Source organism: Hyla sarda, chromosome 7 (assembly GCF_029499605.1).
Source record: "Hyla sarda isolate aHylSar1 chromosome 7, aHylSar1.hap1, whole genome shotgun sequence".
Lineage (NCBI taxonomy): Eukaryota > Metazoa > Chordata > Amphibia > Anura > Hylidae > Hyla > Hyla sarda.
This window is the reverse complement of record NC_079195.1, coordinates 196,754,780-196,782,776: the sequence shown is the minus strand read 5'-3', so window position 1 is coordinate 196,782,776 and position 27,997 is coordinate 196,754,780. Positions and strand designations below refer to the sequence as shown.

Genomic DNA, 27,997 nt, shown 5'->3' with positions numbered 1-27,997 from the left:
TGATGTCCGGTTGAATCTCTTTTTTAAGAAAAAAAAAGTATACGTTTTGAACTTTTCACTCCATTATGAATAAAGTTTCACTTGTTTGATTGAAATTCCAAGAAAAAAAACTGTGCAAAGTCAAAAACCGTATGGTGAAAACCGGATGGAACAGTATGCACAAACGGTTCTGTACGGTTCCCATTGACTCCCATGTTTTTAAAAAACGTATACAGTTTAATACGGTTTTTCACCCGGACCAAAAACCGTGGTAGGCCACGGTTTTCTGTCCGGAAAAAAAAAAAAGTAAAAAAACGTATGGTTTGAAAAATAGAGACATCCGTATACATTATGGTGCTTACGGTTTTAAATGGGAAGTCTATGGGCACCGTTTTCTGCACGGTTGCATATGTTTTTTTTTAATGAAACCGTATGCCGAAACCATATAGTAAAATCTAAGTAGGATTATCTTAAAGGGGTATTCCAGGAAAAAAAAATTTTTTATATATCAACTGGCTCCAGAAAGTTAAACAGATTTGTAAATTACTTCTATTAAAAAATCTTAATCCTTTCAGTACTTATGAGCTTCTGAAGTTAAGGTTGTTCTTTTCTGTCTAAATCCTCTCTGATGACACCTGTCTCGGGAACCACCCAGTTTAGAAACAAATCCCCATAGCAAACCTCTTCTAAACTGGGCGTTTTCCGAGACACGTGTCATCAGAGAGGATTTAGACAGAAAAGAACAACCTTAACTTCAGAAGCTCATAAGTACTGAAAGGATTAAGATTTTTTAATAGAAGTAATTTACAAATCTGTTTAACTTTCTGGAGCCAGTTGATATATATAAAAAAAGTTTTTTCCTGGAATACCCCTTTAAATTTTGACAACATAAGACAGGTAGAACTTGCCCTAAATTTATCCTAACAGTGCATGATGTATGAAAGATTTGGCGCATCTTGCTAGATACCATGGACACACCACCTTTTTGCTGGCCTAGTTAAGAATGGCGCACATCGTTAATATATATGCCGCATTTTACAAGCACCACATAGTCACACCCCCTTTTCTACATACTTTTCAAAAGTGTCCAGCAAGGGTTGAAAAGTGTCTAAAACACATACTGTGGTACGTTTGGGGCGCAGCATGTGTGCCAATTCTGCTACCTGTTGTTTAGTAAATGCCCCCCCCCCCCATCCCCAGTAAGGATCTTTGGGTCTCATTCATTTACCAAAACTGTGTTTTGTGTCTTGGTTTCATTGTTTTCATTTTATGCTTCATTTTGCTGTATACAAAAAAGCATAGTTATTATATACAGCAAAAAAAAAAAGTAAGTTGCAGTTCATATTTTTTCTTTCTATTTTTTATTGTAATGGGAAATTGATTCTCCTGTATGGCTCACAGCAGTGTTTCTCTACCAGGGTGCCTCCAGCTGTTGCAAAACTACAACTCTCAGCATGCCCAGACAGAGGCAACCTTGTTGGGAAACGCTGTTTAAGGGGGTTTGAGAAGCTGAACTCAATGGGGCTCGAATTTCGGCAGAAATTTGTGTTTAGAGAACACAGAAATTCTGCCAGAATTCTTGCAGAATTCTGCATTTTTGTTCAGCAATATTTACTGTAGGGAATTTGACCGGAATTGCAGAAATTCCGCCTTGTGAACATGGCCTAAGGCTGACACTATGTATTTCAAAGCCTAATATGCATTACATTTTACATTTCAAAATACACACGTTTTACCTCCCTTATGCATCACTCATAAATTCAGTGGGAATTCGCTGCATAGTGAGCATGGTGGTTTTTATTTATTTGTTTATTTTCTTTTTTGGCTTGTTTAACTTTTTACTGGTGTAAAGAGAAGTGACGTGTCACTTCCTTGATGTGTATGTCGTCTGCATTTTATTGGGCTCAATAACTAAACCCCAAGGCCGGAGCCCGAGGTGTAAACCCCTATTGCTTACCCCTTAAAAAATTACTTTGCCATTGACTTTTGCCATTTGCCACCATTGCCTCTTGAGAAAGCCGCGGAGGCGGCGAAACATGTAGAGGTGGCAATTGTGTGATCTTTTAGACGACACCAGAGTGATCCTTACAATAGGCAGCCACTCCAGATCTATCTAGTTACTTAAGAGGAGACGGCTCCTGCATAACGAACTCACTGTTATATTTGGATCTCACCTGGTTGTCAGTTTTAACCTTATTCTGTAGTTGGGAATTATTTTTTAATAATAATTAATAAAAGTTATTTTTTAAGGGGTAAGCAATAGGGGTTTACACCCCCGGCTCCGGCCTTGGGGTTTAGTTATTGAATTGATATATGGCCCCTTACTACCCTAGGGTAATTTGTTTAGTATAGCCATTTTATTGGGCTGCAGTAAAGAAAAAAAAGCACGAAAATACAATTCAAAATATAAAATACAGAATAAAAAAACGCCTGTAAAATACACATTTATTTTGAGGATAATTTCAAGAGAAATACTCAAAATACATACACCTTGTTAGCCTGCGCTACATTTTTTTCATGTAACCGTAGGTTACCGTAAATGATATGCTTCTCCGTGGCTAAAAATACTAATAATGCTAAAAACTGTGTTTTTACGCTGCTGGAAAATATTTTGTTCCTCATTTTACCACAATTTCTGCACACTGTCACTGGATAGCCCCAGCCAAATTGTTAATGTTTGACCAGAACAGCCGATCATTAATAATTATCTCTGTTACTAAAACAATTGATTGTTTTATGGGTGTTTGTTCCATCTGCCATAACAAATCTTTCAATGTTCCTTGTTGTTACTAAATTAAAGGGGTATTCCAGGAAAAAACTAATTTTTTTATATATCAACTGGCTCCAGAAAGTTAAACAGATTTGTAAATTACTTCTATAAAAAAAATCTTAATCCTTTCAGTACTTATGAGCTTCTGAAGTTAAGGTTGTTCTTTTCTGTCTAAGTGCTCTCTGAAGAACTGTCTCGGGAACCGCCCAGTTTAGAAGAGGTTTGCTATGGGGATTTGCTTCTAAACTGGGCGGTTCCCGAGACACGTGTCATCAGAGAGCACTTAGACAGAAAATAACAACCTTAACTTCAGAAGCTCATAAGTACTGAAAGGATTAAGATTTTTTAATAGAAGTAATTTACAAATCTGTTTAACTTTCTGGAGCCAGTTGATAAATAAAAAAAAAGTTTTTTCCTGGATAACCCCTTTAAAGCTGCAGTGGTAGCTGACCTGACGGGAAAAGACTGATGCAGATATGCACATAGATGTCATTTGAAACAATAAACCAATTGTATACTCTACAAAGAATCACAGTCAAGGCAGGTATCTTCTAGTGCAGTGTTTCCCAACCAGGGTGCCTCCAGCTGTTGCAAAACTACAATTCCCAGGATGCCCGGACAGCCTTTGGCTGTCCGGGCATCCTGGGAGTTGTAGTTTTGCAACAGCTGGAGGCACCCTGGTTGGGAAACAGAGTTCTAGTGTATGAAGGGATTTTAAGATTTTTTTTCCCCAATAATTATGACTCCTTATTTTCCAGTCTTTGATGGGCTACTGCCCAAATATGCCGTAAATTCCACCTTTTCTGTGGACCAACCTGATCACTTTGGAATATGACATAGATCGTATCAATGTAATTATATCAAATCCAAACTAGACTACACTAGAAACAGTCCCCTTAAAGGGGTACACCGGTGGAAAACATTTTTTATTTTTTTATCAACTGGTGCCAGAAAGTTTAAACAGATTTGTAAATTACTTCTATAAAAAAAAATCTTTAACCTTCCAGTACTTATTAACAGCTGTATGCTACAGAGGAAATTCTTTTCTTTTTGAAAATCCCCATAGCAAACCTAATGCTGCTCTGGACGGTCCTGACACGGACAGAGGTGTCAGCAGAGAGCACTGTGGACAAGACAAAAAAGAAATTCAAAAAGAAAACAATTTCCTCTGTAGCATACAGCTGCTAAAAAGTACTGGAAGGGTAAAGATTTTTTAATAGAAGTAATTTACAAATCTGTTTAACTTTCTGGCATCAGTTCATTTAAAAATGGGAAAAAAAAGTACCGGAGTACCCCTTTAAGTTGTAAAACTAAGAAGATTTTCATGTGGGTATATTTATGGACATTTATCAACGGGTTTAGTCAGGTTTTCTTTACTATAATTGTCGCAAAATTGTCGCAACTGCGCGATTTTTTGTGCGACATCTTGACTGGAAAGCGAGAAAAGCAAGTTTTCCAAAAATTAACTACGTAGTAATAATTTTAAAATGGACTACGGGTAGTCAGGTATTTATTAACTGCGACAGTCGCAACTGCGCAAAAAAAAGTCGCAACAGGGTTAAAAATTGACTAAATTTACTCCAGCTCAAACATGGAGCAGAAAAAGCTACTACCAAAGTAAAAAAGGAAAAATTGCTTACGTGAAAGAAAATTATCAACAGGCTGAAACCAGTTGATAAATAAGTCGCACATAAGCAAAAATAAAGTAAGGAAAAAATTACTAAAATAAAGAATACATAAGCAAACATTGATAAATGCCCCTCATTGTGATTAGTATTTTGAAGCAATATTTGTAGGTGGATCCAAAAAAAAAAAAATACACTAAACATGTTTTGAAGGCACTCTGGCCTTTTTCATCAGGTGTTTGCACTCACTCATACTATGATGAGTGTATTACTGCTAATGGATCTCTAGTGAAATCCTTGCTGTGGTCTTTCTTTTGTTTTGTCTGCGGCTTGGTTGTTTTGTTTTCTGGTCAGAGGCCAATTCTGACTTACAGCTTTTACTTTCCTTTGTGTATGTTTCACTCCTCCTGTTTTTCTTCTTTATCGCCATGGGTCTCAAACACTAAGTATCTGGGTCAACAGGTTGTCCCAACTTCATCTCCATGTCATACACCCGGGTGACAAATGTCAGGTAGACAAAGACTTGTCTATGCTACTTAACTGGCAACAAAGTTTTTTTTTTATTGATTTTATTACTGGATGTTGTAATATTGTGATTACCAATTCTCTAATTCACTTGCTGCAACCCTAAGCACAGTTTATCTGACTATTGTGTGTTTTTCAGCCTGTATTCTATTGGCCAGACATTAAAGGGTTTGCACCATAGTGAACCTTTATCACTTATAAACAGGATAATGATAAATGTCCGCTTTTTGGCAACCTCACCACTAGGACCCTCACCAATCCCTAGAATGGGGGTGTAATGAAAAAAACTGTGTCCCTGTAGTGGAATGTGACTCTCCACACAGGGACACAGTTTTCAGCTTTACAGCCTCCCCGCTACCCTCTCTCAGGGGGACGGGAACACAGTTTCTCCGCACATCTCCCAGCCATTCTCCCATCTGCCCACGCCGCACATCCACCATTCGTCCACTAGCAGTTGCAAGACTACAACCCCCAGCTCACTGTAAGGGCATACTGTGGGAGTTGTTGTCTTGCAACAGGTAGAGAGGGTGGATGGTGAATGTGATTTAATAAAAAAAATATATATAATAATTTCACCGGAGTACCCCTTTAAATTGCATTCAAAAGTAGCCCATACAGTTTCAGTTTCTGTTCACTGTAATGAGATATACAGTGAATCCTGCAAAACGTCCTGTTTAGTGCGCCATATCTCTATTTTTGTTTTTATTTTTAAAGCATTTAGCTTCTTCCTCTTGGTTTCCATAGTGTTATAGATATGTGTGAGCTTTGCCTTTTTCAGTTCTGTACATATCCGTATCGCTCCTGCGCAGCAGTGCTTACATTCTTTATGCACAACATTTCTTAAGAAAACTAAAATTGTTGCTTGCTTCGAGGGCAGTGGTCTTCAACCTGCGGACCTCCAGATGTTGCAAAACTACAACTCCCAGCATGCCCGGACAGCCAACGGCTGTCCGGGCATGCTGGGAGTTGTAGTTTTGCAACATCTGGAGGTCCGCAGGTTGGAGACCACTGTTCTAGGGTGTAGTAGTACTCCTTTGTGGGTCCACATTGTAACAGAAAATTCTGCATTAAATATATGGATCCGTATTTTTAGTATGTATTATCCTTGTGTAAGCCAGAAATAGAAGCTGTATATATATATATATATATGTGTATATATATATATATATATATATATATATATATATATATAAAAGCTGTTCTCTCTCTCTGGTTTATACACATCACCTTCCTGCAGCTTCACGTATGAAATAAACCTCGGAGCCATTTTTTTTCCCCTTCTGTTTCCTGCACAAGACTACAAAGCCACCATAGTCTACTATCATCTGACTTTAGCGAGATTTCACATCTGACAGACCACCACCCCCATTCTTCCTCTCTTTTTTTTTTTTTTTGTAAGCTGTGGCTTTAAGGAAATGGTGATCAGTATCACTACGTGCTTCTCTCCCCCTCCCCCCCCCCCCCCAGTCCTGGTCACAGAATGCCATTTTTTTTTTTTTCTCCATCATTAACCAAGCCGAATGCTTATAATGTGCTGCGGGTCCTGCTTGTTTGTGAAGATCGTGTCCCCAGCTGCCTGTTGCTGGGCATCACCCCGACAGACCAAGGGGAATAGTAGGAGGCAGCATCTCCGGCAACAGGTGCCAAGCTCTGATTGTGCATCTATTGAGTAGACAGGCTCTGCAAGAAGCTCGTACGGGGAAACATCTTTGCGAAGGTTGACCGACAGGATTTTTCACATTTTCCGATCCCTGCTGGCAGTGACAGCTCTTCACATCTTGTGGGAGGGAGCAGCCTCTCCCAATGAGATAAGGACAGCAGACAGGTGCCTTCTCTATATCCTGCCTGCACCACACATCTCAGCCTGAATTCTGTCTCCACCGCCTGTCACTGAGAGATCTGAAAGGATCCGCCTTGTCAAGGGGCGAGGCAGCAGCTGTGGCTTGGCACCAGCACCCAAGCAGTTAACGCTCTAATCTCCAGGATGTCATCGTATATTTCATTTTCGACCTATTAAACGCCACCATGTTATCGGGATGGCAACAGAATATCTTCCCTGTTCTGCACAAACTATGGATATTACCTCGGCCGCTGTCGCCGCCACACTGTACGTTCTTATCCTTGCTGCCGTTTTAGCAGCCCATTGAAATGCAAATGATCATCGTGCCTCTGTGCAAATATTGGACCTGAGCTCCTGGAAAGCAAGATGAAGGATGAACGTGCGGAGAAAGTGAAAATCTCATCCGGCGTGTGCTGCAAACTAAGGAAACCCAAGAGTTTTGTTGGTATTTGTGGCTTTTGGGGACCTCCATGAACGTTGGTGTCCACCTTCTACCCTTTCCTTTAGATAGCTCTTAACTTCTCCACCGATCACTTTTGTGGTGTCATTTTTTTATTTTATTTTTTGGTTAACCTTTTGGGAACTTTGTCAGAATGTAACACATTTTTGTGTAAAGTGTTTTATTTTTTATTTTTATCCAATTGAATGTCGCTGACCTGCTGATTGTTTCCTCATATACTTTTATTGCTGAGTTTTCCTGATATACTGTTTTCCTTAGAACAAAAATTCTACGCAAAGAACAAGCTGATGTAGCAATCCCTGGCTTTCCAGACATTTTTTGAATATTTTCACTTTCCTAAGCTCCCTCCTTCACTAATACTCCTCAGCATTGTAGAGACTGATTCAGGCTTTGTGTAAGGTTTGTGTATTGGTTACCAGTGTAACTCTGTAAGAAACTAGCATGACTGACCTCTACCCCCCTGTAGACCTTAAGACTTTTTGTTGAGATGAGAGTATACTCCCTTGACTTGCAGACCTGAAACTGAGAACACTCGTGGTCTATGGACAATTGATGGTCTGTGAATAGGATCCAGGTAACAGTCTCCTCCCAGAAACCCACCTGCTTATTGACTGTAGAAGTGAAACTCCACTTTAATGAAAGTTGAATTTTGGTTGGACTGGACTCCTCCCCTACATTGACGTATAAAGCCTAGTTGTGGAGGGCTTGTGTTATTGCGACCCTCACTGACAAGCAGGTTGGATCTCCTCACAAGTGGTCTAGGACCTCCCTTAACTGGACTTTCCAAGATGATGGAAGAAATCTCTATATCAATGGCATATGATGCCCACATCTTCAGCCAGCTCTCCGACGAGGACATTCTGGCCCAACTAGTGGAGCTCAGTAAGCCTAAACCTGTGGTAAGTTGGACTAAGGGGGGAATGGAACCCTTGAATGCATAGATTCATAGAAAGCTAATGTTCTTTCATGACTCCATACTTTACAAAGGAAAATAAAACATATATATATATATATATATATATATATATATATATATATATATATGTATACACACACATACATATATATATATATATATATGCTTGAGAAAGGCTGTAATTGGATGGCCGAAACGTCGCAAGACTTTGGGTGAATAAACTTCACAATTGTTTTTCACTATACTGGTGTGCTGCTGGAGTTTCTTATTCTTATTTTTGGATATATATATATATATATATATATATATATATATATATATATGTATATATAGTATATAGAAAAGTATTGGCACTGCTCACCCCTTATAGCCGGACACCGCTTGAGGATGAGAAATCAGCTGTGTAGATACGGTCACTTCCCAGGGGTGTGAATGGTGGTGCAAAAAGTCCCTTAGATCCAATGAAAAATATTCGGAAGTCAAGAGAGTAAGAATGGGACTGCACTCACCAGTAATGCAAAACCAACACCTTCTTTAATCCGGGACAGTAAAATCACATACAGCAGGACAATCGCAGGTGCGTTCACAAAATACGAGCAACAATTGTTTAGCGCTGCTGCGCTTCCTCTTGGAGCCAAGAAGAAGCGCAGCAGCGCGAAACAATTGTTACTCTCTGGACTTATATATATATATACATATATATCAATCCAAGGATAGGCAGCACTTCCACTGTAGTGAAAAGTCCTGGGGTGCAAGCATTTGATATGGGTCAATAAAATCCCATTTTTTGCACTATATATATATATATATATATATATATATATATATATATATATTACATATATTCATTAGAATCATTTTTGGTTTGATTCAGGTCATTTCATTGCCTGCACATATAACCGATATTCATAGTGTTATGTATATATTCCGGTTGTTTAGTAGATAATTGCAAATGGTTCTGTACGTATGTTTCAGAATTTCAAGTTTTAGGATATATTGTTAATGCAGAATACTAGGTAAGGATGTTTGAGGTGTCTTAAAGGGGTTATCCAGGAAAAAACTTTTTTTTTAATATATATGTATATTAACTGGCTCCAGAAAGTTAAACAGATTTGTAAATTACTTCTATTAAAAAATCTTATTCCTTTCAGTACTTATGAGCTTCTGAAGTTAAGGTTGTTCTTTTCTGTCTAAATCCTCTCTGATGACACGTTTCTCAGGAACCGCCCTGTTTAGAAGAGGTTTGCTATGGGAATTTGCTTCTAAACTGGGCGGTTCCCGAGACACGTGTCATCAGAGAGCACTTAGAGAGAAAAGAACAACCTTAACTTCAGAAGCTCATAAGTACTGAAAGGATTAAGATTTTTTAATAGAAGTCATTTACAAATCTGTTTAACTTTCTGGAGCCAGTTGATATATATAAAAATATTTTTCCTGGATAACCCCTTTAAGGGGAACGTAAAGTCCATTACATAGCATTAGCATTATTCAGTAATATATGCCCACAGGCTCAAATGTTTGAGAGGTTTCAGATCATGTGGCAGATCATATACTCATTGCAGCTATTGTTCTATGTTATCTGCCTCCTCACTCTAGGGCAGTGTTTCCCAACCAGGGTGCCTCCAGCTGTTGCAAAACTACCACTCCCAGCATGCCCGGACAGCCTTTGGCTGTCCGGGCATGCTGGGAGTTGTAGTTTTGCAACTGGTTGGAAACACTTCTTTAGGAAGAGCTAAACTGGCTTCTGCCTTAGTGGGATTAACAAACAGGATGTCTGTTGTATGTAGACTACAGTAATCTTAACATTCTGATAAACGTCTAAAACTTTTGCACATTTTTGGAGGCTGTATATAAGCCAATATATAATGCAATCCTTAGTCAGCTTAGTTTTTGGGCTCCAAGGTCAATGTTTAATCTTCAGGGACAGCTCCATGGATATGTCCCTGTACATGTCCCTGTACAATGCATTCCTCTATTAACATCAACTCATATTGAGCTGTTAAAGCTATAAAGTTTTCCCCCACAAAAATGATCTATAAATAGAATAGTTTAAAAAAAAATTGGAATCAGTCAACAAAAAACATCAGCTAGGGCCCCCTTTTCTCCATTCGCATTCCACTTCTTGTGTGACTAAAAGAGAGAAACCCTATAGGTGCCATATAACAGTTTTTTTTTCCAAACAGTTTACCTCCAGCTGTTGCAAAACTACACTCCCAGCATGCCCGGACAGCCAAAGACTGTCTGGACATGCTAAGAGTTGTAGTTTTGCAACAGCTGGAGGCACGCTGTTTGGAAAACACTGTTTTGTTGCCTTCAGAAAGGACTGGCGTGTGAGTTACTAAGATATTGTAAATCTTATAGGATTCCGGGTATTATTGCTCTTTAAAAGGTACTTGTTACGCTGAATGTGCAAGCTGACCTGCCTGCAGCATGTTATTGAGCTGGGGAAGCTCAGCAAATTTGGTGTAACGTATAGATCACTGCTTCCTAACCAGGTTGCCCCCCAACTGTTGCAAAATTACAACTCCCGGCATGCAGAGAGTTGTAGTTTTGCAACAGCTGGAGGCTCCCTGCTTAGGAAACACTGATATAAATTGAAATATCTATTCATTCCATTCGCAGGAGTCCAGTGGGCAGTCCTTGAGTGTTTACTGGTTAGGACCGCCTACTAGACTCTTAGCATAGAATTAGCTGGGATTTAAAGCACAAGTTCCAAGTTTCAGGCCTGCACGATCTTCAGCTCCAGCGTGGGGAGACACAGGCCGCGCTGGGTAGTACAGTCGCCAAGACAACAATGCCGCCATGCTCAGCGAAGATCCGCGCTTGAGCCCTTTTCTGATAAACGTGACTGGTGCACAGAACTATCCTGAGTGTGGTCCGGCTGCCTCAGCAACTGTCCCGCCCAGCAAGGCACTGCCCTGTAATGTTTTCAAATAAAACATTTGCTTTATTGTTGCGGTCAATAGGAAATACTGTTAGTCCGGGTTCACACTTACAAAGCTCTGGACGGAAAACTTCTATTCTGAGCTTCCCAGTGTGGCCAGTGCTGACTGATTCAGGGCAGCGCAGACATTGCCTTCCCCAAAGATGGCGATGTCTATGGAGCAGATTCCGCCTTAAAGGGGTACTCCGGTGGAAAACTTTTTTTTGTTTAAATCAACTGATGCCAGAAAGTTAAACAGATTTGTAAATGACATCTATTAAAAAAAAATCTTTACCCTTCCAGTACTTTTTAGCAGCTGTATGCTACAGAGGAAATTCTTTTCTTTTTGAATTTCTTTTTTGTCTTGTCCACAGTGCTCTCTGCTGACACCTGGTGTCCATATCAGGAATTGTCCAGAGCAGCATAGGTTTGCCATGGGGATTTTCTCCTGCTCTGGACAGTTCCTGATACAGGCGTCAGGTGTCAGCAGAGAGCACTGTGGACAAGACAAAAAATAAATTCAAAAAGAAAGAATTTCCTCTGTAGCATACAGCTGCTAAAAAGTACTGAAAGGGTAAAGATTTTTTAATAGAAGTAATTTACAAATCTGTTTAAAGGGGTACTCCGGCACTAAGACATCTGAACACGGGGGTCCTGTCGCTGGGGACCCCCGTGATCTTGCACGCAGCACCCCGTCACCATCAGTCCCTGAAACATGTTCGCTCCAGGTCTGATGATTGACTATCACGGGGCCGGAGCACGGGGCCCTGTGATCGCCAGTCATCAGACCCTGAACGAACATGCTCCGGGGTCTGATGGTAACGGGGTGCTGCGTACAAGATCACAGGGATCCCCAGCGGCAGGACCCCCGCAATCGGGCATCTTATTCCCTATCCTTTGGATAGGGGATAAGATGTCTTAGCCTCGGAGTACCCCTTTAACTTTCTGGCATCAGTTGATTAATAAATAAATAAATAAATGTTCTCCACCGGAGTACCCCTTTAAGGATGAACAAGTCTGTTGGCTGCAAAATTCCATAATGTACACTGTACAGCAGAATCCCATTGCCATTGCTGTACCAGAATTTTCATACAGAATTTCAAAAGGGAATTCTGTAGTGTGAACCCGCCCTTAAAATGCAAGTAGACAAAGGGTGAGTCTATGGAATGGTGTCCGCCAGTATGGAATATTAGGATGTTGTACTCGGCAAAGATCAAACATATTCACAAGGTTTATTCCGTATGACTAACAGCAGCATGGAACAATAATGCACAGTGAAGTATACGTTTTACCAGTAATGGATGTTACGCTACAATGGGGGAGATTTATCAAAACTCGTGCAGAGGAAAAGTCGAACAGTTGCCCATAGCAACCAATCAGTTTGCTGCATTTATTTTTTTAAAAGCCTTGTTAAAAATGAAAGAAGCTAATTGATTGGTTGCTATGGGTATCTGGTTAACTATTCCTCTGCACAGGTTTTGATAAATCTCCCCAAATGTATTTATCGATAGGCTAAATATCAGATTGATATATAGCAGTGCAGGAAATTATTCAGAAGAAATTGCAATTTATTGATCTATATTTGCTCATTCTGGCCTTAGTAGTCCAATGGGAGGTCTTACTTATCACTCAATGATAAGGACCGCCCACTGGACTCCTTATCTTAAAATAAGCAGAGGTTTAGATCAATAAATTAAGATCTAAAAAAAAAAAATATATATATATATATATATACACATCAGTCTGCTCAGCATCCCCTGATCTATAACATATTGCTGGCAGATGTGACTGCATTTTCAGTATTGCAGATTCCTGTCTAAGATGTTTTCCTATAATGACAGCTTATCACAGGATAGGCCATACGTGTTAATTAGAGATGAGCGAACTTACAGTAAATTCGATTCGTCACAAACTTCTCGGCTCGGCAGTTGATGACTTATCCTGCCTAAATTAGTTCAGCCTTCAGGTGCTCCGGTGGGCTGGAAAAGGTGGATACAGTCCTAGGAAAGAGTCTCCAGCCACCGGAGCACCTGAAAGCTGAACTAATTTATGCAGGAAAAGTCATCAACTGCCGAGCCGAGAAGTTTGTGACTAATCGAATTTACTGTAAGTTCGCTCATCTCTAGTGTTAATGAAGCACCAGCCCAGTATACACACTGCCACTGCCACAAAGGAACTGTCAAAGATTAAAGTGAAGCCCTATTAAAACAGGGGCACTTTAGTCCCCCATTCTCAGTTTGGTCAGAGTCTCAACAGTAGGACCCCCATCAGTCAGACACTGAATGAGGAATAAATTGTCATTATGGGCAAATCTACCGTATTTTTCGTCACATAAGATGCTCCGGCATATAAGACGCGCCCAATTTTAAAGCATAAAAATCTAGAAAATAAAAATTCTGAACCAAATACAATGTAAAGTATAGGACAGTGATCTTCAACCTGCGGACCTTCAGATGTTGCAAAACTACAACTCCCAGTATGCCCGGACAGCCGTTGGCTGTCCGGGCATGCTGGGAGTTGTAGTTTTGCAACATCTGGAGGTCCGCAGCTTGAAGACCACTGGTATTGGAGGTTATACTCACGTGTCCCCGCCGCTCCGGACCGTCACCGCTCGTCACTGCTGCCCTGGACGTCGCCCTCCATCGCTGTCGCCGCGTCCCCGGGGTGTCCCCTTCTCTCCAGAATGTCTCTGCTGCCCGGTATCCTCGCTCTCCGTCGCCGCCATCACGTCGCTACGCACGCTGCTCCAATTGGATGACGGAACGGCGTGCGCTTCGATGTGATGACGACGAAGGAGAGCGCCGGCCATGCAGGGGATCCCGGCACGGAGCAGACACCGAGGAGGCAGGTAAGGTCCCTCCCGGTGTCCTGTAAGCTGTTCGGGACGCCACGATTTCACCGTGGCGGTCCTGAACAGCCCCACTGAACAGCCGGGTTAGTGTCACTTTTGCTTCAGACGCAGCGGTCAGCTTTGATCGCCGCGTCTGAAGGGTTAATACAGGGCATCACCACGATCGGTGATGTCCTGTATTAGCCGCGGGTCCCGCACCAACTTTCCCCCCCCCCCCCCCCAGTTATGGGGAACAAACAGTGCGTCTTATACGGCGAAAAATACGATATTCATTATATTTCCCTACATTCTATAAGTTTAATGGACATCTGTTACCAAAAGAACCCGGTTTGGGCATCTTGACCCTCTTAGCGGATGGGCTAATTAGTTTTCTGAAGGGGCTTAAAGTGTTGACTGCTTACGTGTCATCGCTTTCTGGCTGAGTAAACCTATAAATAAGTAAATATACAGGTATTGTAAGCTCAGGTACTTGACCTTTTCATGAGCTTCTGGCCCATTTAGTATGTTCTGATGCGCGCCCCCTGATGGCTTCCAATGCCCCCTAAACTAAATGACTGTATTCACTTCTACGGTTTCAGAAGTAGAAATATTTTTAGCTTTCAGATGTTAGGTATTTTTTCTGACAGTTATTCAGTTATGACCATCTTTGATTTTTAAGGTTCAGCGTTTAGACTTGTTGCGGTAATTCCCCTTACGTATTCCCCCTATAATGCATCCCTTGCTGCTGTGACTGTACATTAGAACAGTGGACATGTAGACTGTGAAAAATGTATTTCACCCTAGTTTTCACCTTTGTGCAATTATTGTACTGTATTTTTAGTTATTTATTTTTTCCATTTCCTTATTTTTCTGTGTACAGCGCTAAGGGCAGTAGTCTGATCTATTGATTATGCATTCCAGAAAAAATTGCCTTTAAAGGAGTACTCTGAAATAATTTTTTTTTTTTTTTTTAGATCAACTGGTGCCAGAAAGTTAAACAGATTTGTAAATGACTTCTATTTAAAGAACTTAATCCTTCCAGTACTTATCAGCTGCTGTATGCTCCAGAGGAAGTTGTGTAGTTCTTTCCAGTCTGACCACAGTGTTCTCTGCTGACACCTCTGTCTGTGTCAGGAACTGTCCGGAGCAAGAGCAAATCCCCATAGCAAACTTATGCTGCTCTGGACAGTTCCTGACATGGACAGAGGTGTCAGCAGAGAGCACTGTGGTCAGACTGGAAAGACTACGTGACTTCCTCTGTAGTACACAGCAGCTGATAAGTACTGTAAGGATTAAGATTTTTAAACAGAAGTAATTTACAAATCTGTATAACTTTCTGGCAACAGTTGATTTGATGCTTAATAGTCTATGGGGTCAGGCCAAATGTTTCCTCCGGTAAAGATCTCACAGGATGAATTCTTCTTTGTCTGATCCTTTGTTTACCCCATGATAAGTAAACTCGCTCAATTCTATAAAAGTAACTAGCTCGTACAGGTTTGAGGAGCTAGGAAAGTTTGGCTGGCTAAACCGGCATGAGTGGTTGCACCCATAATGGTCTTTAGATATCAGATGTATGAAACATCCAGTCACACCAGAATGACCACTTCCTCCTTACTCTTCTTACGTTTATTCTTCCTGTCTTTTAGGAGACAAGGCTTTTCTATTGCCCCTAAAACTCATGGAGGACACGCCCGTCTTGTCTACTTTATGCTGTCTAGATTTAAATGGGCACTGTCAGATACAATAACTTTTGATATGTTGTAAAGCATGTAAAAAAAAATATGTTTTGCAATTGCTTTCATCAGAAAATGTTCAGTATTTCACACTGAAAAGGCCAGTCAAAAAAGTGGCCACTAGGAGTCCCCCTGGCTCCTGGGACACTTACCAGTCCTTCAGTGTCCAGTGGTCATCGACACATCATGGACACCAATAGTGATTGACAGGGCTGTAGGCAGGTCCAGAGCTTCTGTACTTGATCTCAGGCCTCTGTGAGTCAGAACAGAGTGAGGGAGGGGGAGGAGTCATTACAGTGAGGAGAAGAGAGGGACACGCCCCATGTCTCTGCATGGACAGAAACCTCACTGATGGCAAGTAAATAAACGTAATTCTGAGAGAAATATAGATTGCAGGTCAATTAGATGTACATGATCAGAGGTACTGAGCAACATATCAAAAAAATTTTTTTGGGTGGGGGTCTGACAGGTAAGCTTTAAGACCGTATTGATGGAGTTATCCAAAACTCAAGTCCTATCCTCACGGCAGGCCAGTGTTACCCAACCAGTGTGCCTCCAGCTTTTGCAAAACTACAACTTCCAGCATGCCCGAACAGCCGAAGGCTGTCCGGGCATGCTTGAAGTTGTAGTTTTGCAACAGCTGGAGGCACACTGGTTGGCAAACACTGTAATAGGCCATCAATATTATATTGACATAGCAAGGATGAACAGACATAAACATTGAAGAGTCTGCAACCCCTTCAAAAAACTGTTTGATAAGGGTGCTGGGAGTCGGACCCCCGCTAATTTAATATTCGTGACCTTTACTGAGGATAGGCCATTCATTTTGTGAGGCAGGATAAACCCCTTCAGTAATTCTATTCCAATCAGTTCAGTGACTTGACTTTTACCTGTGGTTTTCTTACCTCTAATTACTATTGTTATACAAAACCACTTAAAATGCATCAAAACCACAAGGTACACAACAGGATATAAAATGGGGCATCAGGTGTATAGCAAGCTCAGAGAAACCATGTTGTATGGCAAGATTCATAATCCAGCATGTCCCAGGTTATTGGATTACCCAGTCTATTTATAATGGAAAACTTAAAGTTAACCTAAAGTGACATCATATTTGCTTGGGATCTTAGGATAGCCCATCAGTAACAGATCAATTTCTTAAAGCCTACCTGTCCTTTCAGGTGACTTTTTAGGATACGCTGCCCTGTGTGTGAACATAAGGAGCTACACTATTTCTTCCCATTATTTAACTTATATAAGGTATAACATATTTTTAACAGATTTCTGCTCTTCAGGCTTTATCTCTAATTTGCAGTTCTACCAAAGCTGGTGGGTGGAGCTTCCTCCTCCCTCCTACATAGACTTGTATTGCTTGTCTTGCAGACACAGGACAAAGCTGAGCTGATTTGGAGAGTAGAATACAGTCTTACAGGAGAGGGGGGCAGGGACGTAGCTTCATAACAGGTGAAAGAAGCGTTTTTGTCTAATAAGATATATTACAAAGTTTCTTATATTCACTTGTACTATAGATCTATGCAAAGTTTGTTTAAAGAGTACCTCCCCCAAATCTGTCCCTGACTCTCGCTGACTCTATCCCTGTCTATATTTTTACCCAAACCCCATATAAATACCTTTTTTAGATTCCTGTGGCTGCTCAGTCTCCAGCCATGAGCGAAGGAGGAAGGGGGCGTGGCCCAGCAGGCGCGACGTCATCTGAAGCCTGTCAGTCCGCTCTTCCGCCCTTCTCCCTCTTCAACAGCACAGTGTGTCACAATAGATCTCCCCGGCAAGGTGAGTTAGCACAGCAGTATTTCGGGACTTGTGCGGTCTGTGTCCCGAAGCAGTCATTCATTGTCCCGTAGTAGTACGACAGCACGTCAGGACTGATGTGCTCTGTGTCCCATAGTAGTAGTCAGCTGGAGTCTGTTGTAAGATCTCGATCAGACTCAGGAGAGGCAGACCCGATCCTCTTCTGTGCAGCCCTGCGCTTCACTGACATTTGGCCAGTCAGATGAACCGGCTGGCCATTTTAGGAGCGACCGTGCTGCATGCACAGCGCTAGCTCCTGCCTGTTTGATTGACAGGGGGGGAGCTGCGCTGTGCTCTTCAGTGTCCGGCTTCGCTGAGATTTCGGACTCATACTGCCAGGCCTGCGTGAGTCCGAGCTCTATGCGCAGGGACATGTTTTTAAAGGTAAAAAAAATATATACATTTTTGTTAATCACATGTAATTAGAAAGTTGTTTCTAATACATTGATTAACAAAATATAAAAAAGTTTTTTGGGCAGCAGGTTCGCTTTAAATGGCAGTGCCTATTTAAAGGGGTACTCCGGCGCGTAGACATCTTTCAGCTGTCACGCCCCCTCCCATAGGCTTGCATTGAGGGGGCGGAGTGTGACGTCACACAGGGTGGAGCCGTGACGTCACAATGCTTCGGCCCCGTGATCGTCAGTAATCAGACCCGGAGCGAACACGCTCCGGGGACTGATTTTAACGGGGGTCGGCGTGCAAGATCACGGGGTCCCTAGCGGCGGGACCCCCGCGATCAGGCATCTTATCCCCTATGCTTTGGGTAGGGGATAAGATGTCTAAGTGCCGGAGTACCCCTTTAAGCTAGTGATCACCAACCTGTGGCTCTACAGCTGTTTTTCAAAACAACAACTCCCAGCATGCCCGGACAGCCTGCGGCTGTCTGGGCATGCTGAGAGTTGTAGTTTTGCAACAGCTTGATCATGTCACTCCTCTCATAGGATTAAAACATACAGTATGGTTGTATGAACACATTACTATATATTTTGCTTTCGTGTTCTTCACTTGTCTGAACGGAACACGATTATGAGATCAGGCTCTGATTGTGGGGAGGTTTTTCTTACCCTTTATTTCCTGTCAGTTATAACTAGAGATACACGAGTAAGACAATCGAAAGCTTAAAGGGGCTTTCCCATCTCATTAAAAGGCATATTGGTTGGAGGGGGTCTGACTGATCGTGGGAATGAAGGGAACCCTGCATTGATATAGCATGGTGTCTTCCCCTGTACAGTGGACTCTGCTGCACTGCAGTCCCATGCAAGCCAGTAGTGCAAAACAGTGAACTAGGATTTTCATCAGGCATCAGTTTTGTAAATTACATCTATTAAAAAAATCTTAATCCTTCCAGGACTTATTAGCTGCTGGATACTACAGAGGAAATGATTTTCTTTTTGAAACACAGTGCTCTCTGCTGACAGCATATGTTTGCTATGTGGATTTTCTCCTACTCTGGACAGTTCTTAAAATGGGCAGAGATGTCAGCAGAGAGCACTGTGCTCGTGATGTCAGCAGAGAGCTCTGTGTTCCAAAAAGAAAATCATTTCCTCTGTAGTATTCAGCAGCTAATAAGTACTGGAACGATTAAGATTTTTTAATAGAAGTAATTTACAAATCTGTTTATCTTTCTGGCACCAGTTGATTAAAAAAAAAAATCCCCGCCATATAGCTCTATGAGAGAGCCGTTCGGCAATTTTCGGCTTTCCCATAGAGCTAAATAGAGGGGGCGTGGCAGCCCCCACTTCGGGCAGGGTTTGTGATGCGCCTCTGTGAAGGAGAGCCTGGGCTCCATACAGGAGATCGCGTGAGGCCCCAACGCTCGGACCCCCCTCGATCTAAAACTTATCCCCTATCCTTTGGCTAGGGGATACGTTTTCTTCCATGATACTTCCACTTTAAAGTGAGGGCATATCCTAGTGAAAGACATCATTTTATGAGATGGGAAAATCTGTTTGTGTAGGTCAAATTCCGTATCCCAAATTCCGTTTTCCAGATTTTCCGCTGCAGAATTCCACAATTGCAATTTCCGCAAGTAGATTATGTGGCTGCCCATTAATTTAAATGAATAGCAACATTATACATTTGCGGATTTTCCACTGGCGTTATACCGGGGATAAGATGTTTTTCGGTGGAGTACCCCTTTAAGGGATGATTTACAAGTGACCTATTAGACCTTTATGATCATATGTCCTATGTGTTCAATGATAACAGAATTTATGATACGAGTACATCTCGATATGTACTTCTTCTATATAGAACAGTATTTTCCAACCAGGGTGCCTCCAGCAGTTGCAAAACTACAAATACCAGCTTGCCCGGACAACCGAGCATGTCCGGGCATGCTGGGAGTTGTAGTTTTGCAACAGTTAGAGGTACCCTGGTTGGCAGACACTGATATAGGGGAGAGATTTATCAAAACCTGTCTAGAGGAAAAGTTGCCTAGTTGCCCATAGCAACCAATCAGATCGCTGCTTTCATTTTTCAGAGGCCTTTTTATTTTATTTTTTTAAATGAAAGAAGCGACCTGATTGGTTGCTATGGGCAACTCGGCAACTTTTCCTCTAGACAGGTTTTGATAAATCTCCCCCATAGAGTATAAAACCCAAAGAATCCTTTTTGCTTGATACTGTATATCCTTGTTCTTCAACCAGTGTGCCTCCAGCTGTTGGAAAACTACAACTCCCAACATGCCCGGACAGCCCATGTATTCACTGGGTCCAGCCGAAAACAAGACGGACCAGGTTATACTTTGTACTGAACATTCTTCTTGTAGAGATGAGTGAACCTGGTCGTATTGTTTTGTGTCTGACACAATCTAAGGAAACGCTGTTGTCTCCGTGAGTACAGGAAACCTACGTTACGTCAGTCATAACACCCATTAAGGGGGGAAAAAAATACCTCGCAAATAAAATCTGTAGCGTCTGACTTTCCTACACATGACTGGATATTTATGCTGATCTGGAAATGTTAGCTGAGCTTTATCGTCCCAGACCCAAAAAAAATAAAAAAATCGGGCCATACATAAAAATCGGGCCTATTGTGAAATAGGTTACAAAGAGTTTACAAGGTAAAAAATATTCAGCGCATTCCTGAAGTCTTGGACGCATCCCATCAATGTAATGCAAGGGTTAACCGTACAGTATGGGGAAGTGGATTCGCCTGGGAGGTCGCCTTTTGTAAATAGGGCTTCTTCCAGTCCATTACCATAAGTTGTTGTATGTCATTAAGACATAATAAAACTGGTATAACCCCCCTTACAATGACTCGGTTTCAGTAGCCGCGACAGGATAAAGTTTGCAAAAAGGGATGTAAGGCGACTACTGGGGTGGAGGACAGTGGAGACTCAGGATATTCCTGTAGGGTCGGTATTACTTGCTCCACCTAGGTCGGTGTTTCCCAACCAGGGTGCCCCCAGCTGTTGCAAAATGACAACTCCCAGCATGCCCAGACAGCCTTCGGCTGTCTGGGCATGCTAGGAGTTGTCATTTTGCAACAGCTGTAGGCACCCTGGTTGGGAAACACTGGCCTAGGTAAACGGGGGGATAATGGGGGAGATTTTTCCAAACCCGTGCAGAGGAAAAGTTGCCCAGTTGCCCATAGCAACCAATCAGATCGCTTCTTTCATTTTGCAGAGGCCTTTTCAAAAATGAAAGAAGAAATGTGATTGGTTGCTATGGGCAACTGGGCAACTTTTTCTCTGCACTGGTTTTGATAAATCTCCCCCAATGTGAGGTCCTGTGACTATAGGCTCTTAGGTCCATATTTATCAAGGAATGTCTACGATAGATCTATTTTCCCACGTTTATTTGGGTGGTGGGTTTGACTAGCGTGCATCTTATTTATCAAGAAGGGGCAGCAGGATGATGAATTTTGCGCAGCTCTGCTGTGGTGGAAAAGCTCTACCACATAGTCTTCTTCTAGACGCTTGTGAGGGAGGGAAGTAGACACTTTCCCGGGTCCTGAATTTGGCAGGTTTGGTGTTTTTATTTACTTTCACAGAGCTGCCTGGACATTTTTACTTGCATTTTAGACGCTACAATCAAATTTGATTGCCGTGTCTAAGGGGTTAAAGCCTGGCATCACCATGATCGGTTATGTCTGGTATTAGAGATGGGTCCTGGTGTCAGATAGCAGTCAGGACCACCCAGCTATGACCCGCGCTCAGCTCCTGGGCACATGTCATAGAAGGGGAGTGGGACGCTGTCGTCCACAAGAGGTTAAAGGTTGAATTGTGGAAGGTAGAAGTGATTCTCACGCCTACTGGTAGGGGGTGTAGCTTTGCGCCCAAAAAAAAAAAAGAACCTTTACGCACAAAATAGCGACTTTTGACAAAAGTCGCAAATGATAAATACGTGAGCACTGCATGGTCAAAAAGAAAAAGTTCTATGGGTAGGCAAAAATAATGAAACTGTCTATATCAAAAGACGCATAAAAGTCGCTAAATATGCTGCTTGCGCCTTAACTGCGCCTAAACATAATAACAAAAATGCTCTAAAAGCAATGATAAATCTCCCCCATAGTTCCTTTGGAGTAGAACTACTACTCTCAGTATGCTTGGGCAACTAAAACACTGTTTCCGTACATGTGGATGAAATTGTAATAGCAGAGATGAATATTAGCACAGCCAAAAATAATCGTGCACAAAATATTCATTTGCAAGAGAGATTCAGCTCTGCTACAACGTACATCTAATGCGAATCTACGTCAAATTTTCCGAACCAAATCCTGCAGAAAAATTCTGTTCCAGCAGGATCCCATTGTTTTTAATGGGATTCTGCTGCACCGCACAAACGGCAGAAACATCTGTAATGCATTGCTGTCTATGGGGACAACTTATTTCTGAGCAGTCCTGTCGCCGATGTAGTGAAGAAAACCGTGACCTTGTAACCAATTGTGACTCCTGTAATGATTGCTGATCCGAGGGTGTGTGGAGGGAGTCACTGCAGGAGTCACATCCGGCTACGAGAACACAGTTTTTCCTTATTAGACCAGCGCCTGGTGTCTGCAGAACATTCGTCAGAAATGTTCTGAGCTGACTTTCTGCATAAAATACGCTGTGTGAACAAAACTGCAAGATATATGAGGCTAGGGCAAAGTTTGGCGTTGCTAGGCCAAAGGCTGGGAGTTGTAGTTTTGCAACGGCTGGAGGCGCCATGGTTGGGGCATGTTCTCAAGGCCCCACCAGCAGAACAGGATTCTAATTTTTCCCTGTTCTATTTCAATGGTCCAACCCTTGGTGGGCCTTTGGGATTGGGTTAGGGACCACTGATGTACACCATCTAATTGTAATGTGCGCAATTCTATGATCTAATCTGCATAGTAGCTCCAAAGGTGGAGTTATTTTGGTGCACCACTGACCCATTATTTATGGCAGAACTACTAAAGATTATTATTTGTGATATAGACAGATGAAGGGATATTATCTGAGTTAGGATGTGCGTGCGGTTCCATCCGGTTTGCACCATCCGGTTTTTGACTTTGCACAGTTTTTTTTTTCATGGAATTTCAATCAAACAAGTGAAACTTTATTCATAATGGAGTGAAAAGTTAAACACGAATATGTTTTTTTCTTAAAAAATAGATGCAATCGAACATCATTTTTCAAACCGTATACGGATTAAATTTTGTACACACGTTTTGATACAGTTTAGTCCGGTTTTGAGGAATCAGTTTTTCATCAAAAACCTGATATGGGAACTGTATTGCAAACACATGGTGTGAATGCAGCCTTGCATATATTTCCCATTTCTAACCAGATCGTGCCAAACCCCCTTTAATCTAGTACCAGTTCACAAAAATATTTATTAAGGTTTTTGAGATTCTATTGGGGAAAGGCCACGGTAACAGTGAAGACATGAAGTTTAATATTATTTCATACTCTCTTTGGGTGATTATCTCATGGAATTAATCATATGAAGTAGCTCAGTGTTTGCTGAGAGATTAGACCCATGGGATTTAATCAGATGCTAAGCGGCCGTGCTGGGTATTGGGCATTGTACTTTGTACATGAATAGTATTTAGATTTTTCAACATTCAGCTACATTGTTTTGATGTGGTGTAACTAGAACATTAAATAGTATGTGTAGTTACACAACAGCTAGAGATCTGTAGGATCTATAGATCGCCAATTCATTTTGCAGACAATATATTGTCCTTAAACGGGTATTACATGAAAAACTTTTTTATATGTATCAACTGGCTCCAGAAAGTTAAACAGATTTGTAAATTACTTCTATTAAAAAATCTTAACCCTTCCAATAATTATCATCTGCTGAAGTTGAGTTGTTCTTTTCTGTCTGGCAACAGTGCTTTCTGCTGACATCTCTGCTTGTCTCTGGAACTGCACAGAGTAGGAGAGGTTTTCTATGGGGATTTGCTTCTACTCTGGACAGTTCCCGAGACAGGTGTCATCAGAGAGCACTTTGACAGAAAAGAACAACTCAACTGCAGCAGCTCATAAGTACTGAAAGGATTTTTTTTTTTAAATAATAGAAGTAATTTACAAATCTGTTTAACTTTCTGGAGCCAGTTGTTTCCTGGATAACCCCTTTAATGTAATATTTTGGCTGTATTGGACTGACCCACCAGGGAGCCAGTGAATCCTGTACTGGACCTCTGAACCACGACCTCTGAACCTTCTGGGCCTGCAGAAGAATGGGGGTCCACTGATTCTCCAGACTGCATTCTCCATACACAAGGTCAATTATCCCACGAGTGAATGGAGCAGCGATGCACATGCTCAGCCACTGCTTTAGTCGTTCTCTTTGAGTCATCTGAATATAGCGTCTTCAGCATTTTTAGAAGTCCCCTACACAGTGAATAGAGAAGGGGCTAAGCATGTGCACTGCTGCTCCAATCATTCAGGGGACAGATGACCTCTGTTTTTGTGATTGGTTGTGGGTTCCAGTGGTCACATCACCTATCCTGTTGATAAGGAATAACTTGTAATCTTGAGTTAACCCCTTTATTGACAACCTGTACACCTTTTTACAGAGCCAGTGGTTAAAATGGGCCCCCATTATCTTTTCTACTGTGGGCCCAAATATATACCGAATAAAATCTCCAAACAGCATTAAGGGGCTAAGAAAATGTTGGGTTCTGAGCCCCAAGACCCCCCCCCCCCCCCCCCAAAATGATTATGTGACACATCTTCCTGATATCAAAATATGAGTTTTGGACACATTTCCCCTTTAACGAACAAGTCTGCGCCCACATTCCATAAGTTTTACGGTTCTGACTTTAAGTATCTTATCAGAGAAAACATTGAACGTGAAACATTCCTTTGTTGTTTTAAGCCAAGGCCTGTAATGGATCTGGATGTGGAATAAGAGCAGGTTACATTGTGTTACACGGCAGAATGCGGAGAGGTTACGGGAGACCAGCCAAGCCTTGAGAAAAGAGGAAGGCGCTCCACAAGGTGCCTCCGCGGACTCTGTTTGGCCAAGGAGGGGCGGATTACTGATAAATAATGAAAGTACAGGTAACATTATCTCACCTCAAAGAAGTAAAAGAGAAAATGCTGGTAAAATATTTTCGGAGATATAAGTGAGTTTTTAATTAAGGTCTCCCCTTTTTGATGGTTAGACATTTGTTATGGCCTATTATGTACGGCTGACAGGTTCCCAGTCATCTGAGCTCCTGTCGCCAATGTTGAATCTGTGGTTCCCGGAACTCTGGACAGTCAGGTTGGATGTGTGTTGTCTCTGTTCTTTGTCTTTATGTGACCGTGCGAGTGTTAATGATATTGCGTCCGCGTGCACGACTTCTGCTTACAGTGCATGAGGCTTCTAACCAAAAACTTACACGTAGGTGCCCAACATATTCCTCATTACTTTAAGGCAGTGATTCCCAACCAGTGTGCCTCCAGCTGTTACAAAACTACAACTCCCAGCTTGCTGGGAGTTGTAGTTTTGCAACAGCTGGAGGCACACTGGTTGGGAATCACTGCTTTTAGAGTATCTGTATAATGCCGTATCAATGCAAGACTAGTGGCTATACCTATGCACCCCAAGCTCCCACTTTGTATGTTCCCTTAGGGTATATTCACACAGCAGAATGTCTTTGCAGAATTCCTCCAGAATATTCCACATAGACATTCCGCTGAGTCCTATTTATTTCAATAAGATTCAGATGCACTATTCACACGGTGAAATTTCTGCCACGAAAATCTCCATTCTGCTCGGAAATGCATTTCCGTCTATGAGACGGCACATTTTTTCACCATAATTTATACTGAACTCCAATAGTAAATGAGGGCTTAAAGGGGTACTCCAGTGGAAAACGTTTTTTTTTTTTTTTTTAAATCAACTGGTGCCAGAAAGTTAAACAGATTTGTATATTTTATATATATTAAAAAATCTTAATCTTTCCAGTACTTATTAGCTGCTGAATACTACAGAGGAAATTATTTTTGGAACACAGAGCTCTCTGCTGACATCATGACCACAGTGCTCTCTGCTGACATCTCTGTCCATTTTAAGAACTGTCCAGAGTAGGAGAAAATCCCCATAGCAAACATATGCTGCTCTGGACAGTTCCTAAAATGGACAGAGATGTCAGCAGAGAGCACTGTGGCCATGATGTCAGCAGAGAGCACAGTGCTCGTGATGTCAGCAGAGAGCACTGTGTTCCAAAAAGAAAAGAATTTCCTCTGTAGTATTCAGCAGCTAATAAGTACTGGAAGAATAAAGATTTTTTAAAAGAAGTTATTTACAAATCTGTTTAACTTTCTGGCACCAGTTGATTTAAAAAAAAAAATAAAAAAAAAATATATATATATATATATATATATATATATTTTTTTTTTTTTTCCACCGGCGTACCCCTTTAATAGGTGACAGGATAAGCGATTTGTGTCTCTAATACGGATGCCCAAATGCTGGCTGCATTAACTATTGCACACGATCCCAACCAGGGTGCCTCCAGCTGTTGCAAAACTACAACTCCCAGCATGTCGGGAGTTGTAGGTTTGCAACCACTAGAGCATTGTTTCCCAATGAGTCTGCCTCCAGCTGTTGTAAAACTACAACTCCCAGCATGCCCGGACAGCCGTTGCCTGCTGGTAGTTGTAGTCTTGCAACAGCTGGAGGCACCCTGGATGAGTAACACTACACTAGAGGCCACGATAGTTAGGAATCACTGCCTTAGATGCTAAAAAAAACTACCCCTTATGGCTGAAGAATGCTGGGAGTTGTAGTTTAGGACAAGCCAGACAGTGACAGTTCGACTAGCCCCACATTGCAGAAGATGTATTAGCGTCTCCTCCCCATCTCGAACTTCATGCCAAAGTGTGGATTTCCTATGACCTTTCCGGGAGGACATCTGCAAAAACCTGCCTCCGAAGCCGGCAACTCTCAACTGCCTACAGAGAAAGATCAACCCACAGGGAGCAGGGTTTTCCTGGAGATTACACTCCGCCAAGCTTTTCTTGGAGATTAAACGAAAAGTCGATTTTCAATTTTTCCCCTTAATTCTCTCCTAGGCCTTTGATTTCGGGCTGTGAGCAGCCAGTTTAGCAGAGATCCGCAGTGTTCTGTTGCTAGGAAGCTGTAAAAAACACCAAATCCTCCCTAAAGCCCTTTCTAGAATGACAGCGCTGAAGCCGCAGCGTAATTTGCAGAGAAAATAAAGCAGAGTATTATTAGAAACATTGAAATGTTATTTCAGGATTACTTGAAGCAGGAAAAGCACCGTCACAATGGAGAAGTACTGATAGGGGATGAGGGCTCTGTGTTAAAGGAGAACTCCAACGAAACTAGGTTTTATTAAAGGGGTTATCCAGGAAAAAAAACTTATATATATATATATATATATATATATATATATATATATATATATAATCAACTGGCTCCAGAAAGTTAAACAGATTTGTAAATTACTTCTATGAGCCTCTGAAGTTAAGGTTGTTCTTTTCTGTCTAAGTGCTCTCTGATGACACGTGTCTCGGGAACCGCCCAGTTTAGAAGAGGTTTGCTATGGGGATTTGCTTCTAAACTGGGCGTTTCCCGAGACAGGTGTCAGCAGAGAGCACTTAGACAGAAAAGAACAATCTTAACTTCAGAGGCTCATAAGTACTGAAAGGATTAAGATTTTTTAATAGAAGTAATTTACAAATCTGTTTAACTTTCTGGAGCCAGTTGATATATATATATAAAAAAAAATTTTTTTTCCTGGATAACCCCTTTAATATTCTTGTCACCAAAATAACAGCGACGATCCCGAAATTCAGGGCATGATGGGAGTCACAGTTCTTCAATAGCTGAAGAGCCATAGGTTGGGGAACCCTATTGTAATTCATCCTAGTTGCAGCCCATGAGTCCAAACACAAATCTGTTGCAAAAGAGCGGCTCCTTTTAGCCATGTGAACATGCTCTAAGGAGCAGCAAAATCTTTTTAGGGTCTATTCACAAGTACAGTATCCTGCTCATATTTGATGCAGGTCATCAAGGAATAGAATTACAGAGGTTTGTTTTTTTTTTTAAATCAAAAACAGCACCACACTTGTCCTCTGTGTGGTATTACAGCTTGGCTCCATTCACTTCAACAGAACTGAACTGCAGTACCACACATAACCTGAGGACAGGCGTGGTG

The 27,997-nt window shown here is 41.6% G+C and overlaps 1 protein-coding gene across 6 annotated transcripts in view; it reads left to right on the top strand.

Annotated features, from left to right (window-relative positions):
* RABGAP1L (RAB GTPase activating protein 1 like) overlaps positions 1–27,997 on the top strand; it is a 430,423-nt gene that overhangs the window by 368,740 nt on the left and 33,686 nt on the right. The window contains exon 1 of one of the 6 annotated variants that reach the window (XM_056532033.1): positions 6,420–8,098. The exons of 4 other annotated variants lie outside the window; for them this stretch is intronic. In XM_056532033.1, coding sequence (XP_056388008.1) covers positions 7,988–8,098 — 111 coding nt within the window. In that variant the 5' untranslated portion in view covers positions 6,420–7,987. Of the gene's footprint in view, positions 1–6,419; positions 8,099–24,860; positions 24,888–27,997 lie in introns of those variants that run through there. One more of the 6 variants, XM_056532034.1, reaches the window with a different exon arrangement.